The sequence below is a fragment of the Epinephelus fuscoguttatus genome, linkage group LG12 (genome assembly GCF_011397635.1).
Source record: "Epinephelus fuscoguttatus linkage group LG12, E.fuscoguttatus.final_Chr_v1".
In the NCBI taxonomy this organism is placed as follows: domain Eukaryota; kingdom Metazoa; phylum Chordata; class Actinopteri; order Perciformes; family Serranidae; genus Epinephelus; species Epinephelus fuscoguttatus.
The window spans coordinates 19,368,124-19,384,367 of record NC_064763.1 but is presented as its reverse complement, the minus strand read 5'-3'; the positions used below and the strand labels follow the sequence as shown (position 1 = coordinate 19,384,367).

The 16,244-nt window shown below is 42.6% G+C and overlaps 1 protein-coding gene across 3 annotated transcripts in view; it reads left to right on the top strand.

Moving 5' to 3' along the window:
* The window catches only part of map6a (microtubule-associated protein 6a), a 32,864-nt gene extending 20,795 nt beyond the window's left edge, over window positions 1-12,069 (top strand). Inside the window, exons 2-5 of one of the 3 annotated variants that reach the window (XM_049593165.1) lie at window positions 2,378-2,591; window positions 2,709-2,923; window positions 7,314-7,424; window positions 11,473-12,069. In XM_049593165.1, coding sequence (XP_049449122.1) covers window positions 2,378-2,591; window positions 2,709-2,923; window positions 7,314-7,424; window positions 11,473-11,617 — 685 coding nt within the window. In that variant the 3' untranslated portion in view covers window positions 11,618-12,069. Of the gene's footprint in view, window positions 1-2,377; window positions 2,592-2,708; window positions 2,924-7,313; window positions 7,425-11,472 lie in introns of those variants that run through there. The other 2 variants (XM_049593166.1, XM_049593167.1) reach the window with 2 other exon arrangements.
* The last annotated feature ends 4,175 nt before the right edge of the window (window positions 12,070-16,244 follow it).

Genomic DNA, 16,244 nt, shown 5'->3' with positions numbered 1-16,244 from the left:
AAAGCTACATGCTAATATCAAGGAAACATTTAATGTTGGTCGCCAATGTTGTGAATTTCTCTATGATTTTGGACCATATTCCTACTGGAACATGCCCAGTTGTGAAGATTTTGTGCTAGATGCTTTATTGGTGATTTTACATGGTTGAAAGTGCCTTTGTATTCTGCTACAGTCATTACCTGGCTGCAAGTACAGTGCTACATGTAGCTACATGCTAACATCAGGGAAACATATAATCTTGGATATGTTGTTAATTTCTCCCTGATTTTGGATCGTATTCCTGCTGGAACAAGTCTGGTTGTGAAGATTTTGGTTAAGAATCTTTCATTAATGATTTTTCACATAAAAAAGTGCTTCTATACTTTGTCACAGTCGTTACCTTGCTGCAAGTACAGTGCTACATGAAGCTACATGCTAACATCAGGGAAAACATGTAAACTTGGCTGCCACTGTTTTTCATTTATTATATTCCTGCTATAACATGTCCAGTTGGGAATATTTTGTGCCAGAAAGTACAGCTGTACTCTGTTACATTCAATACGCAGCTGCAAGTGCAGTACTGAAGCTACATGCTAATGTCAGGAAAACATGTAATCTTGGTTGCCAGTGTTGTTAATTTCTTCCTGATTTTGGATCATATTTGTGCTGGACCATGTCAAGTTGTTAAGATTTTGGTTTAGAAGCTTTAATTGGTGATTTTTTTTTTTTAACGGCAGAATGGGACATTATTCTCCATTACAGTCACTCCTGACGGTGCAGAGACGCCAAGATATGGAAGACCTGGAAATGCAGAGGGTAAATACAGGTGTTCCAGCACAGACAGTTTGATAAAAAAATAAAGTGTTTTTTGGACATTAATGCATGTAAACGTGGTAGTAGCAACTGAAAATACAAGTATGAACCTGAAAATTAGGATAATAGGGCTTCTTTAAAAACAAACAGTAAACTTAATTGATGTTAAAGGTGCACTATGCAGTAATTAGGACAAAGCAGAGAATCAGAGTAATAAAATGTTTTTTCTGATTTGTTTCATGGTGGTTATGTTGCAAAGCACAAATAAACACACGCACACCTCCGCACAGCCCTGCAGGGAGGTGCTGCATTGACAGATTTGTGTGAATTCAGCCGAAGTACATGCTTCATCCTGTCTGCTTGGCTTCTCTGCTCTATGTCTGCGTGCATGTGTGTGTGTGTGTGTGTGTGTGTGTGTGTGTGTGTGTGTGTGTGTGTGGCTCAACCTCACCCTCAATCAAACAGACACAGACTTGCAGCTTGCAACCACAGATCAGGGTAGAGAGATGGAGACAGCAGTGTAACCTGGTCGCTACATTTTTATAGAGTCCTGACCTCACGCTACTGTTGGCTGGAGGCTACACACCACTGCCCAAAGGCTGACAGCCAGAAACGTCCCAAACAAACCAAAATAAGAAGAAAATAAGACAATACAGGCAGAGGGCAGGATCTCTGCAGATAAATATACTGCCACACACTGCTAGTCTGTCATAAGTGATGACTGAGATGGATTAGTTTTATGGGAATCTATATATCGTTTTTTGGAAAATCTCTCATAGTGTGGATTTTAAGGATAACTTTCCTTCTGAGAGGTAGATGAGAGGGTGGATACTATCTCATGTCTGTACCCTGGGTGTTTGTACAATGGGGTATTTCTTGTCTGGGTGCAGAGACCTCTCAGAGTCTTGCTAAGAAACTACCGGAGACTGTAGTGGATTCTTTTTGTTTTTTGGACAGTGAGGTTGAAAACTTTTTTACATTTGAACCAGTTTCAGTACCTGGAATTTGGCCCCCAACGGCTTCACAACCTCGGGGCGTTTCCACCTCCTGTCTGAAGTTGAACTTGTGGGTCCGCAGAGCCACAGAGCCCTGTGGCTGGCTTCCAGGCTTCAGGGTGTTTTGCGGCACTTTCGCCTCTTGTCTAAACCTGGTGTTCTCACCCCGATGCACTCTAAAGCCCTGTTTCCACCGAGCAGTACGGTACAGTTCAGTTCTGTATGCATATTTTCCACTGTGAAAAGTTGTGGATGGTACCAATGGAACCGTTCCGTACTGTCCCCATTTTTGGTCCCCCCTCTGTTGGGGTACCTAGTACACAGATCTGGTACTAAAAGGTACCATACATGCATGAGAACATCATCAATCTTCTTATCCAACTCTCTGTAAGACAGCAAGTAAGCATATTTCCCAAAATGTCAAACCATTGCTTTAACTTGAGACCTTTAAAGCCATAAGTATCCTCAACTGAGGTCAGTGCTCTGTCATGACTCTGCATTGATAATCATCACTGATGGGTTTTAAAGCTCTGCAGCACAGGACATTTTCCTCCTGATACCTGACCTTCATCTCTCTCTCATACACACAGAACTGAGTACAAGGCCTACAGAGACGTAAAGCCGGCAAAAATGATCCGGGCCCGGTCCCAGTACCTTCCACCTGATGGGAAGACCAGCCTAGAGACCAGCTACAGCGCCACCTTCAAGGGGCAGGCCCCGCTGCAGCCCGCTGACAACAAGGCCCTGGAGCGGAGGAGGATACGCAGCTTGTACAGTGAGCCTTACATGGACCCCATCAAACAGGTGAGAAGAGGAAAAATTCTTGTCATGCTCATCTCATTGCACGGCACAGTTTTAGAAATTCAAAAAAAAAAAAAGTTCAGCTCAGGAATCTCATTTCCACTATCCACACATCCTTAGGTTGACAGGTATAGTGTCCCTCGCTCTAAACCCAAAAAGTCTGGAGCCACAGCGGCAGGCCAGGGCAAGCCATTGAAGAAAGCCAAAGATAAGCAGAGCGCCGCGCTGAGGGGCTCCAAGAAGACGACCTCGGAGAACCAGCCAGAGAACCGGCCAGCGGTGGGGGACAAGGAGAAAAGTAAAGAGATGAACAACAAACTGGCTGAGGCAAAAGAGTAAAAATCATTTAGCACTACTTCTCCTTTTATTTCTTATGTTTTCGGGGGAGAAACAAACACAGAGGCTGCAAAATTAATTAAGGTTCTCATCTTTATTCTCATCTTCTTTCCCTCTGTTTCCCCCTCCAGTCTCTTTCTCTACTCTCGTCTTTGTTCGGTCTCTCGGCATCATTCTTCTCTGTCCTCCTTCACTACCTCTTGGCTACAATAATAACAAGATATTGGGGTTTAGACATGACATGCCATTGCTCCTCCCACCTCACGCTATGTTAGATCGCTATAGTAACGAGTGGGCGGGAGCATCCTCTTCCCTTGCCATTTGATGCCACCCACCACCCCCCACTCTGCTCGCCTCCATCCGCAGGTTGCCATGGCTACTGGCTGCCTGGCTAGGCAATGGATGGCTCTCGTTGCATGGGCCCCACCGACAAGCAATTCTGAAGGGTTGGCTTTGATCAGCTGAGCAGATTGCTTTGTTGAGTTTATCAAGGATTTTGTTCCCCCTTTCTTTTTGATTGTTTTGGAGAATCAAATTGGCATTTTGGATATGGTTTCTGCACAAATTAAAAATCTGAAAATCTTTGATAAATGTCCCGCTTGGTTAGTCACAAGTGTATGATCCATGGCTTGTTTTGTACCTGCTCTGTCATCTCTGCTACGGTTCTCTGTTCATAGAGCTCAATGTTTATCACAACGCTTTTGTTCAATGTGATTTTGTAACCCAGTGTCTCATTCTGAACTCTGTTGTAGGCTCCACAAAATTGTTTTCAGTTCATTTAAAGAGAAACAACCTGTTCTCCCATTCAGCATTCGCTGTTTGTACATGAAGCCCATTCATACCGTGGTATTTCAGTTCTCTCAAGGCACCCAATTTGTTGCCAGCGAACCATCTGGGTCACACTAAACTGATTATGCATCAAACACCAGTCATTTGCATAGCAGATGAGTATTCCCACAGAATAAGATAATACTGTCGTGCAGTCATACTGACATCTAACATTAGAGTAACAACATTTCTCAGAATCAGCGAGGGATGAGTTGAGTGGAGCTGGGAAATGTGGTGTTGAGTGGTTCAAGTTGTATCCAGTCTGCGAAGCACACAGCATGCAGAGCTGTCAATCTCAATAGCCATAACTCAGTGTAATCACCTCCAGTGTGCTCTTTATTTACAAGACTGATCCCTCCGCAAAGCTTCACAGCAGTTATGCAATTGCAGCAGCATGCACACAAACACACACCTCCTCGTGGCTTTTTTTTTTAAATGCACTCTGCCGAGGGTGACCGTAACCAATATGATTAGACTGCTATGGGATGATAACAGAAAGACGGCTCATATTGCTGCTTAATAGCACTTTTCACATAACCTTTAAAGAGGAGGCTGTATAGATGAAGCACAGATTCACATTCCTAATAAATTATGAACAATTCACCACCAAGGATATAGAAGTTTGATCTCATTTTCCTAATTGTGTCTGTTAGCACCATCTTGTATTTGAATACACTCCAATAAGGGCACAGTGATGTGATGATAAGTGTTACTGCTTCTGTTTTGGACTCCAATGTTCGTCAGCCTCCGTTTTTTTGAATCCATGCTCCACATGTTTTGCCCAAATTCCAAGAGGATGAAACGTATGTTGGTTTGATGGTGTAGTTTATTTAAAAATGTTGATTTAACGCTGGAGGTCCTTTTGCTGTGTGTGGCAAGTTCATCATGGTGGTGCTGTGTTTGTGTGTGAGAGGTATCTATAGCAAAGCAAACCAAAATAAGGTGTAAAACCTCCGTTTTTGAATTACGGTTTAAAGGAACAGTTCACCCCAAAATCGAAAATGTGTATTTTTCCTCTAATCTGTGGTGCTGTTTATCAATCTAGATTGTCAAGGAACTGTTTTCTTTCAACCGACCTACATCTGCCAACCATATCACCGTGCAGAAGAAGACTTGGATCAACTAATGGATGAGAGGCTCGTGCTTGGAGACATAGCTACAGCCATGTCCCCACAGTACAGGACAAATCCACAAACTCAATGGTTATTTGAGCCCTATGTTGTTGTTATGAATAAACATGAGGCTAAACGTAGCAATAATCCACTTTATTCATCATACATGAAGATGTGAAAAAAAATGTTTTAACCTAGCACTTCATAGCTAGCTACAGGCTAACTTAGGGTGCTCTCACACTTGCCCTGTTTGGTTCAGTTCAGTCCAATTCATGTTCATTTGCCCCCTAAGCGCAGTTCATTTGGGCAGGTGTGAACACAGCACACCAAAAGAACCAGACTAAGTCCCTCTTGAAGAGGTGATCTCAGTGTGGTTACAAACAAACTCTAGTGCGGCTTGTTTGTGGTGAGAACGTGTTTCAACCTGGATCTGAACCAACTGCAGTCACATGACACATTGTTTGGGTTAAACATGAGCATGTTACAGTCCTGGAAGATTATTAATGTGCACCTCCTCCTGTACTGCCTTACTATGCACATTCAGCACATCCAATGCATCAACACATTGTTTTCTAGTTGGAGCTGCGCCTCGTTTTCAAACTGTATGGTTTGACTAAAATGAACAATGACAGCAATATAGTCCACGATGAGCAGCGCTAAAATCAACCTGCGTTGTTGTCCCTCCATTGTGACATTAGAAAGTGTCACATTTATCTTGCAAGTGTACTCTTCTTCAGTGTTTTGTTTACTTCCTGGATTTTTCCTACATGGAAATTCTGGCCAATCGAGAGCATCTGGTCCGCTTGTAAATTCTGCTTTGAGAACACAAACCAACTCAAGGCAATTATGCAACTTTGATGCTAGGTGAGCTAGACGTAGATGCACACTTCCTTCTGCGCAGTGATACGGTCTGCAGGTGTAGTTCAGTAGACACAAAATAGTTCCTACATAAAACTGCTCACAACAAGGTCTGTGGATTATCTTGAGTAACCAGGTCATGATTTCTGGAAAGAGACATTGCTGTTGAGCTTCAAATTTATTCTTTGGCACTCCCATTATATTGGAGAGAAGGCAGACATCTCTACAGTCGATATCTCCAACACTCGGCAACTCACACCAAAAACAGTCTAGATTGATAAAAAGTATCACAAGTATGAAGAAAGATATGTATTTTTGATTTCGGGGTGAAGTGTCTCTTTAATCCAGATTTCCTTAGTGTGATGTGTTGAAAGGGAACATGAAGTAAGTTGTATTGTAATTGTTTATCTGTTAAAACTAATTATAACCTCCCTTTTATATCTATATAAATATATTATATTATAGCAGGGCTACATTTTGGCTGAGTCTGCACTCGGTCCAAAGCATCCAGTTGCTTTCACTAACTCTTATCGTATATATAGAGACATCATTTTTTAATTTGTTTTTGGATTAGAAGAGCACTGTACAGTCTTGTCATGGGTCAGCCCATCAGTGTGCTCCACCCCACACACACACCTCACTGTTTGCATTAGCTCTGCTTCTCAGCATCCTTCCCTTCATTCTGAGTGGACGGCTGTACCATCTCTTTATTCTGTGGCGTCTGAGACAGCAACCATCACCACAACCTCCGTGTCTATCCAAGCTGAGCACGGACCCCATCAGAGATGAGGGCCTGTCTCAATAGCATTTTGCAGCCTTTGGTTGGGGGGGGACGCTTTGTCATGTAACACAAGGGAGGGGGCTTGTAGGGGCAGTAAATGTTGTTAGCACACCACACACACCCTGTGCTATCTTTGTGATTATTAGGCAAATAAGGATAGAAAGTATGATAAAGAAAGTTATGTCTTGGGCAAAAAGAAAACAACAAAAAAAATGACTGTGACGTGCTTGTGTTTCTATCTGCTTGCTCATATTTAATGCAACATTACAAATAAATGCAAAAAGCAGAAAAAGCAGTGTCTTCTTGCTTTTTTTCGTTAAGAAGAATGAAAGATTAGCAGTTGCAGGTATCTGTCCCAGTTTCTCCTGTCCCAGTCTTTGTCTTCGTGAGACAGACAACTTTGAATAAATCCACATGGAAGAGAATTTTTTTGCTCTCACAACTTCTTTCTATGCTTATCCAGCCACATTCTGGCATGAGCTCTGACATCCTGTCCAGGCCCTGCATGTTGCCCTCAATGTGAGAACTGAAGAATATATTATTTTTGCATCTTGTCTCCAATATATTCCAAGAACTCATCCAATTTATAGAGCAACATGCACGTCAAAGGATGTCCAGACACTCATTCCAGAATAAGATGTCATGTGCTTCTTAGGCTTCTAGTTAATGTACGAATGATGCTCTTTTATGCGAGAAAAAAAAAAAAAAACACCCACTAATGTGTGATATGATGCTGAGATCATATTGTTCTTTCTCATGCTGTGTCCAATTTGTCATGTGCTAATGAGTGACATTCTGATTCATTTGAAGGGTTGTGCTAAAACAGTACCACTACATACAACTCTGCCAGCCAATCCGAGATATTGGCTGGGTGCAGACTCTAAAGCAACACCTGTGGGGCTGTGCACTACCCAATCCCAGGTAATCGATCATGAGAGCAGCGAAAGGAAATAGACCACGAGCCACAAATGCCACTCATTCCCATTCATACATGCTCATGGAGTTATGGTTTCCGTTTGTTTTCTACTGTACAGTGGCACAGTTTTGTTTCACCACATTATCTCTGGTCTACTCCTCAGGTCATAGCACTTCTGTATATTTCTCTTCCATATGGACACTAGACTAGGGTGAATGGGGCTGTCTGACTGCCTGCTGTCACATCCTACATGTAAGGTTCCTTAAGGTGCCCATTCTTAAGGAGGCCCCAGGTTTAGCCCAGACATCTTCAGCCATGCCTGAGCCTCTCGGCTGCTGTAATGCACCCACTCTTCATGGTTAAAAGAAACTGCATGACTGTTGAATTATCCACCCAGGTAGAAGAGTGGAGATTACATTCATTTATGAGGCAGATCACTCACATGTTATAAAGTGTAGCGTTTGCATCCAGCCCAGTCGCCAAACAAAAATGTTGGCATTGTATGTTTGCAAATACGTCACGATAAAAAGCTTAATGCAGCAAATACGGGTGTTTTGTAGCTACCCATCACTGTGTTTCCAACAACCTTTTAGGCACCAGACATTTGTGTTTTGTAGCAACCTGTCACTGTTTTTCCAGCAGCTTTTTAGGTTCCAGACATGGCTGTTTTGTAGCAACCCATCACTGTGTTTCCAGCAGCCCTTTAGGCACCAGACATGGCTGTTTTGTAGCAACCTGTCACTGTTTTTCCCAGCGGCTTTTTAGGCACCAGACATTTGTGTTTTGTAGCAACCTGTCACTGTTTTTCCAGCAGCCCTTTAGGCACCAGACATGGTTGTTTTGTACCAACCTGTCACTGTTTTTCCAGCAGCTTTTTAGGCACCAGACATGGGTGTTTTGTAGCAACCTCCCACTGTTTTTCCAGCAGCTTTTTAGGCACCAGACATGGATATTTTATAGCAACCCATCACTGTGTTTTTAGCGGCCCTTTAGGTACCAGACATGGCTGTTTTGTAGCAACCCATCACTGTGTTTCCAGCGGATTTTTAGACACCAGACATTTGTGTTTTGTAGCAACCCGTCACTGTTTTTCCCAGCAGCCTTTTAGGCACCAGACATTTGTGTTTTTAGCAACCCGTCACTGTTTTTCCAGCAGCTCTTTAGGCACCAGACATGGGTGTTTTGTAGCAACCCATCACTGTGTTTCCAGCAGCCCTTTAGGCACCAAACATGGGTGTTTTGTAGCAACCTGTCACTGTTTTTCCCAGCGGCTTTTTAGGCACCAGACATTTGTGTTTTGTAGCAACCTGTCACTGTTTTTCCAGCAGCCCTTTAGGCACCAGACATGGTTGTTTTGTACCAACCTGTCACTGTTTTTCCAGCAGCTTTTTAGGCACCAGACATGGGTGTTTTGTAGCAACCTCCCACTGTTTTTCCAGCAGCTTTTTAGGCACCAGACATGGATATTTTATAGCAACCCATCACTGTGTTTTTAGCGGCCCTTTAGGTACCAGACATGGCTGTTTTGTAGCAACCCATCACTGTGTTTCCAGCGGATTTTTAGACACCAGACATTTGTGTTTTGTAGCAACCCGTCACTGTTTTTCCCAGCAGCCCTTTAGGCACCAGACATGGTTGTTTTGTACCAACCTGTCACTGTTTTTCCAGCAGCTTTTTAGGCACCAGACATGGGTGTTTTGTAGCAACCCATCACTGTGTTTCCAGCAGCCCTTTAGGCACCAAACATGGGTGTTTTGTAGCAACCTGTCACTGTTTTTCCCAGCGGCTTTTTAGGCACCAGACATTTGTGTTTTGTAGCAACCTGTCACTGTTTTTCCAGCAGCCCTTTAGGCACCAGACATGGTTGTTTTGTACCAACCTGTCACTGTTTTTCCAGCAGCTTTTTAGGCACCAGACATGGGTGTTTTGTAGCAACCTCCCACTGTTTTTCCAGCAGCTTTTTAGGCACCAGACATGGATATTTTATAGCAACCCATCACTGTGTTTTTAGCGGCCCTTTAGGTACCAGACATGGCTGTTTTGTAGCAACCCATCACTGTGTTTCCAGCGGATTTTTAGACACCAGACATTTGTGTTTTGTAGCAACCCGTCACTGTTTTTCCCAGCAGCCTTTTAGGCACCAGACATTTGTGTTTTTAGCAACCCGTCACTGTTTTTCCAGCAGCTCTTTAGGCACCAGACATGGGTGTTTTGTAGCAACCCATCACTGTGTTTCCAGCAGCCCTTTAGGCACCAAACATGGGTGTTTTGTAGCAACCTGTCACTGTTTTTCCCAGCGGCTTTTTAGGCACCAGACATTTGTGTTTTGTAGCAACCCGTCACTGTTTTTCCCAGCAGCCTTTTAGGCACCAGACATTTGTGTTTTTAGCAACCCGTCACTGTTTTTCCAGCAGCTCTTTAGGCACCAGACATGGGTGTTTTGTAGCAACCCATCACTGTGTTTCCAGCAGCCCTTTAGGCACCAAACATGGGTGTTTTGTAGCAACCTGTCACTGTTTTTCCCAGCAGCCTTTTAGGCACCAGATATTTGTGTTTTGTAGCAACCTGTCACTGTTTTTCCAGCAGCCCTTTAGGCACCAGACATGGGTGTTTTGTAGCAACCTGTTGTTGTTTCTCCAGCAGCCCTTTACACACCAGACATGGGTGTTTTGTAGCAACTTATCACTGTTTTTCCAGCAGCCCTTTAGGCACCAAACATGGGTGTTATGAAGCAACCCATTGTATTTCCAGCGACTTTTTAGGCACTAAATGTGGGTGTTTTGTAGGAACCTGCCGCTGTTTTTACAGTGGCTTTATTGGCACCAAACAAAGGTGTTCTGTTGCGACCAGTTTTTGTTTTTCCCAGCTGCTTTTTAGGCACCAAACATGGGTGTTTTGTAGTAACCTGTCACTGTTTTTGTAGCTAGTCATTACTGTGTGTCTGTCAACTTTTTAGGCACCCAACGGGCTAGAGGCACAAAAATAGTTTGTTTTTTCCTGAGACGTCACTGTTTCCAGTCAGAACTATGCTAACCAAACCAGGTATTTTAAGCCAAAACATTATCTTTTCAGAACCAAGTAGTTTGTGTGTCCTAAACTTAACAACACATTAACCACAATGTAGTTATAATGTAGTTTCAACATAACTGGTACATAATAACGTGCAAATACCAACACAACATACAATGCCACCATTTTTTCTTGTGATTGGATTGTTGCATTTTAGCTTGTTGTCACTAGCAGAACGTTTCATATTATGTTTACATTATAATGTTTTGTTTTTCTTTATTCCAAATTTGTCTCAAAAGCATGCTGCCACTGTTATCTGTTGGACCTGCAATCTGATGTTGTGCTTAATAATTTGGTCTAGACTTGTGTTAGCTTGGATATAAGATGAGAGGTAAGTATGAATGGAATGAGGGAAGCGGCTCTGCTTTGGAAACACACAGTTCAAAGGAAATTGTAAGTGCATGTTAAAGATCTTCACTCTGATTTACTGCTAATGTATTTCCATTCAAATTGGACTTTTTGCCATAAATGGACTGCATCTTGTAGCTAATCTTACACAGAACACCCCGAGACCCTCATTGCACTATTGGCATCCTGTACTTCATAGTGTCACTTTGACTAATTGAATGGGTCAAAGAATAGATTTAAATCGACAGTTTGAATTGATCCAAATGCAAAGCTGTCCAATGCATTGTTAGAGATAGATCGAAAGCTACTTTACATGTGTATTCCTAAGGCACAATGGCTTTTATACTCTTTTTTCAATACATATTACTTGAATTGTAAGTCACTTTGTTCTATCCAGATTTCCTTTATGCATTTTTCTGTATTATTTGTGACAAGCAAACATGAAAAGAAGCTCCATAGTTATGTTGCAACTTTCAGCCCTAAAATAGACACCTCATATTCTGATCTGAAATGAGCGGTCACAGGGTGTTCATCCCAAATCTACCCAATGACTTGTTCGCCTGAGAGAAATGCCTCATCATGTGTCTCTTTCTGTCTCCTTCTTCTCTGGTATCATAATCATGTGCTGCCTCCTAGAGATGCTAAGGACGAGGTTCTCCGACCCAGTCATCATCATTCCCAGGGTGCTGCTGGAGGAGAACCATCACCACCACTGCTGGAGAGACCCGAGCCTCGGAGGAGCAGCGTACGCTTTGCCCTAGATGCGAACCAGACTGAGTAGTTCTGCCTGTCAGGATGAAGGCAGATACACCTCATACGGAGACTGCTGCTCTGTACTGTAAATATCTAGTATTTGCAACTAAATTGGATTAGGAAAAGAGATGAATCCCAAAAAAAAAAATTAAAATCCTGCTATCCAAGAGGAAGCCCACACGTTTGAGACACGCATGTTTGAGACAGCAAGGTCGCAGCTGTTTGACCCATGGCATTATTGCAAAGGTGCTACATCATTTTCTGGTTTCATGCAATTTATTTATTTCTAATTATGTCAATATCATTAGAAATACCACGCCATTAAGTGCTTATACAACAATTATAAAAAACCTGTACTGTACATTTGTTTTAGTGTAAATAAATAATCATAACTTGCAGATTGTAGTTTTTGTTATATGGTCAGTCATTTTCAAGTGTGGTGTGAAGTGATGAAGAGTGCAAAATGTAGCAAAGGCTCCTACATTTGCTATGTGACACTTTGCCCATGACGTGTAACTGTATAACAAGGAGTGTAAACTGTGGGATGGAAACATTAAAAAAGATGGTTAAATTATGATAAGCTATGGACTTGGCATTTGAAAACATTTGGTACTAGTTAGATAACTTTGATTCATCCAATTGACCCTTAGCTAAGTCCCACCCCCAGATGCAGACTATCCAATCATAACGTAGCATCGGGCTGGTTTCCCTTTAAATTCATTGTCTTGTGTGGCAATCAGCAGTGATGTGGTGGTTCACTTTTACACTGTGATCTGTAGCCTATAGTTAGGCTTTAGCTTCTAACTATCTTTGTCTTTTTAACCTGTTGTTGCTGCTGAGTCAGTTTGACATCCTGGATATATCCTTCAAACACAGACTGTAGACCCCTCTGTCTGCTTCTCTCTGGAATCACTCTTTCATTTTCCCAAAAATATGATAATATTTCTTCAGGGAGTGCAGTTAGTTACAGTGTGGGCTCCATGCTTACTGCGACAGCTTGTCGGACCATCACAAAGGGGCTTCAGAGGGAGCTGTATGTGAAATCTGATGAACTGCCCCAAATAACAGGCTGGTTCTGAAGACTACAAGTTTGAAACTGAAAAAGAAAATTTGGAGATGTGAAATACAAATAAGTGAGCCTTCCAGACCTCTGTAGCCGGCTCCTCATCTCTGCTTGAGGCTACTTAAACTGTTGATAGTAAAACATACTTGAATTTGTGATGTCACTGTCAGTGGTTGAGTTGCATTGTGGGTCATGAGGTTTGGACGAGGAAGAAGAAGGCACAAAATAGATAAGATAATATCTCTGATTCCACTATTCCACTGTTTTGGCTCTTTTCATTAAATTTCCCCTCGGGATCAATAAAGTACGTCTTCTTCTTCTTTGTCTTCATCTTAAAACCTGTCTGGAGGAGATCTTTGAATGATAGCACAAGCAGCCACACAAGAAGTTGGCCTGAATGAAATGCTCAAAAATTGTCAATATCTTTAATTTAAACCAGGAACTATCTATTTCGAGTCCCTTATCCACTGCACAGGAAACCCACTAGCACCCGCTAACATCTGGCTTTTAAATGTAACGGGAAAGGTTACAATCAGCATTCACACCCAGGTCAGATGACTCCGCAGTAGTCACAGGTATTCATCAGCTCTGGCTCCGATCAGAATTGATGGAAACACAACACCCCAGTTAATATGCTAATTTTAGCCTCTTTAACTGACAAGATGCAATGACACTTTCACAAAATACCATCCATCTCCGTCCAAGTAGCACTTAAACATCCATCCATATTAGTTTAACACCCAGTTCAGACCAAAGACTCGCGATGAGACAAGTTGAAACAGGCAACTTCTTGCAATGCACCATTCTAAAAACCTGCTGGTTCACACCAATGCAACTAGATGAGATGGTGTATCATCTCTATGCAACAACTCTCTGTACTTCTGATTTCCAGCATTTCCAGTGAGGATAGTGATATGTGAGATACTGGCTACAGCTGCATTTGTAGTAGTGATGAAACGGCAACTGTTTGACACCAGGACACCGTGAGGACGAAAACAGAGGGCTACACAACCCTCGCAAGTTTAATCCATGAAACAACACTGACACAAGCCCAGTACTATAAAGCTGCTATATCAAACAGCTCTACTTGCCTAACCATATGTATCCCTGCTGCACAAAATCTAGGACAGAACCTGTCACTGTGCACTCCTGTCTGCACTCCAAGTCAACCAACAGAAAGGAAAGAGCGATGGTTTGCCCACTTTCCCTAAAAAGCACAAGATGCATTTTTGGAAGTGATTTTTGGCAGCGTTTATGGGTGCCTCTTTAAGGCAGGTACTCATATTTCATTTATGGCTTACAGTCCAGCACATAAGGGGGAAAGAGACATTAAAAAACAGGGCAGGAAACAAGACTGAGCAGCTGGTTTAGGGTTTTGGTACAGAAAAGCTGTTTCCTTGTCACAGTTTATATTGCTCCTCATTACACTGGCTTTGCTTCATTACTGCTGTTAGCTTCATAGCCAACTGTAAATGACAGTTTACATGATTATGTTCATAACCTCTCACATGCACACAGCTTCAGATAAGGTCTTCTCACAACTTGCACTGGTGCTGAAGATTTCTGGGGTTTGTGTTGTTCATGGAGAAACTGTTGCCTTTAAGAAGCACGGTGGAAAGGATGTCACAAACCCAAAGAGGACTGTAGCGGTGTCTCAATTCAGGGGCTGAAGCCTTTGAAGGACGCAGCCTTCACGGTCTACATCAGCCATGTCCTTTGAAGACCACATCAGCCGAACCAAACGGCTGAAATGGGATGGTCTGGTCTGCAGAGGACTTCCTGGTTGCATCACCAGTTGTTCTCACCCCTACCCATTGGTGTTCCTATTACCAGCTGTCCTAGCCCTAAATCATGGACCCAGAGATTGTTATTATATGTTTTTTACTCAACACTTGAGGAAATGATTCACCACCAGAGACGCCGCCGTTTGATAAATTTCAGGCTGGTTGAGGACCGTTTTCAGGTAAACTTATTAAAATAGAATTGTTTAAGCTGTGTGCTTTAGCTAATAGTAATGTTAACAACAGTTAACCGTTAGCTAGTTAACAACTGTTAGTTAACCTAACTCAATATATATTCATCACCGGTGCGCAATGCAACTTGGGATAGGCTGGGCCACGAAGGACTCATCCGTTGCATCCTCCAAATACTGGGAAAGAAGGCTCCATTTCTCAGACACATCTGAGGGAGCCTTCGAAATGGGATAACTGTGGTCTCGCCGATGTGATGCAATTGGCCTTCGAAGGCTGCAGCCCCTGAATTGAGACACAGTTCATGCGAGAAGAGTGGACTACTATCGATTCTGATGTGTTACACTGGTAATACTTGTTAGTAGTAAGAGAAAGACCATAGAAACGTCTATTCTTGAAGCTCTGTATAGCATTTCTGTCACTTTTAATACAGTTTTTACACGCAACGAGTGAAGATCACCAATCAAAAGGTACAGAGCTTTGGATTTTACCTGCATCAACAGCAAATACATCTGTGGTGAAGGAAAGGAAGTATTCATATTAAGTAAAAAAAAAAAAAAAAAGCTGGAGCCTATGTCAGCTGATGTTGGGAGGGAGGCGGGGTACAGGGGGACAGGTCGTCAGACTATCACAGGGCTGACACATAAGCTGTGTTCGAAACCGTCCACTTACTCACTCACTCACTATTCCCTATATCGTGTTTACTGTATAGTGCACTACATGGGGAACGACTGAACTAGATTTCGGACACTAACTGAAATTTTCTGAACGTCGTCGCGTCACTAGCTGCGCTGCATACTCCTGTGACACAAGTGGACGCGCCGAGCATCATGTAAACAAACCGGGCGCTTTGAGGATGATCGAACTGAATGGTGGTTGTACTTTTTGTCAATAAATTGTTGAAATGTCAATGGTGTGGACATTTGGTTTTGTCAGCTACGGTTGTGTGTCTGCATTGTGAGCTATAATAGCCCACGATAGTGCACGAGCTACAAGCTACCTGGCTCATGCGAGCTAAGTGGCTATTGTTAGCTCGTGAGCTAATGTTACCGGCTAGCATCCTATTCGTTGCTTTTCTTTTTGTGCCATCTTTGCGGTTGTTGTTGTTGTTGTTGTTGTTGCATTGTGGTATGCAGGAGTAAAATGTAGGGTACATCGTTTGTTCACTCACATTTGTTGTGCAATGTGGGTATTTTATAGTCCACTATATAGTGAATGAAATTAACCGCAAAGAATTCGAACAACACTACAAAATGGTGAACACACTATATAGTGCACTATATCCGTGATAGGGAGTGATTTCGAACACAGCTTATAGAGACAGACAACCATTCATGGTCACGGGAAATTTAGAGTCACCAATTAACCTGCGTGACTTTGGATTGTGGGAAGAAACCGGAGCACCTGGAGAAAACCCACATTGACAACATGTAAACTCGTCGTGGAAGAGCCTCGAACCCTCCAACCTGGGTTGGAACCAGGAACCCTCTTGCTGTGAGGTGACAATGCTAACCACTGCACACCGTGCCGCTGGAAGACTTTTATTATTTTATTCATCCTGATTTATTAGATTGATTTAAATTTTTCTGCATTTTACTTTTAAAACTTAAATACATGTTCCT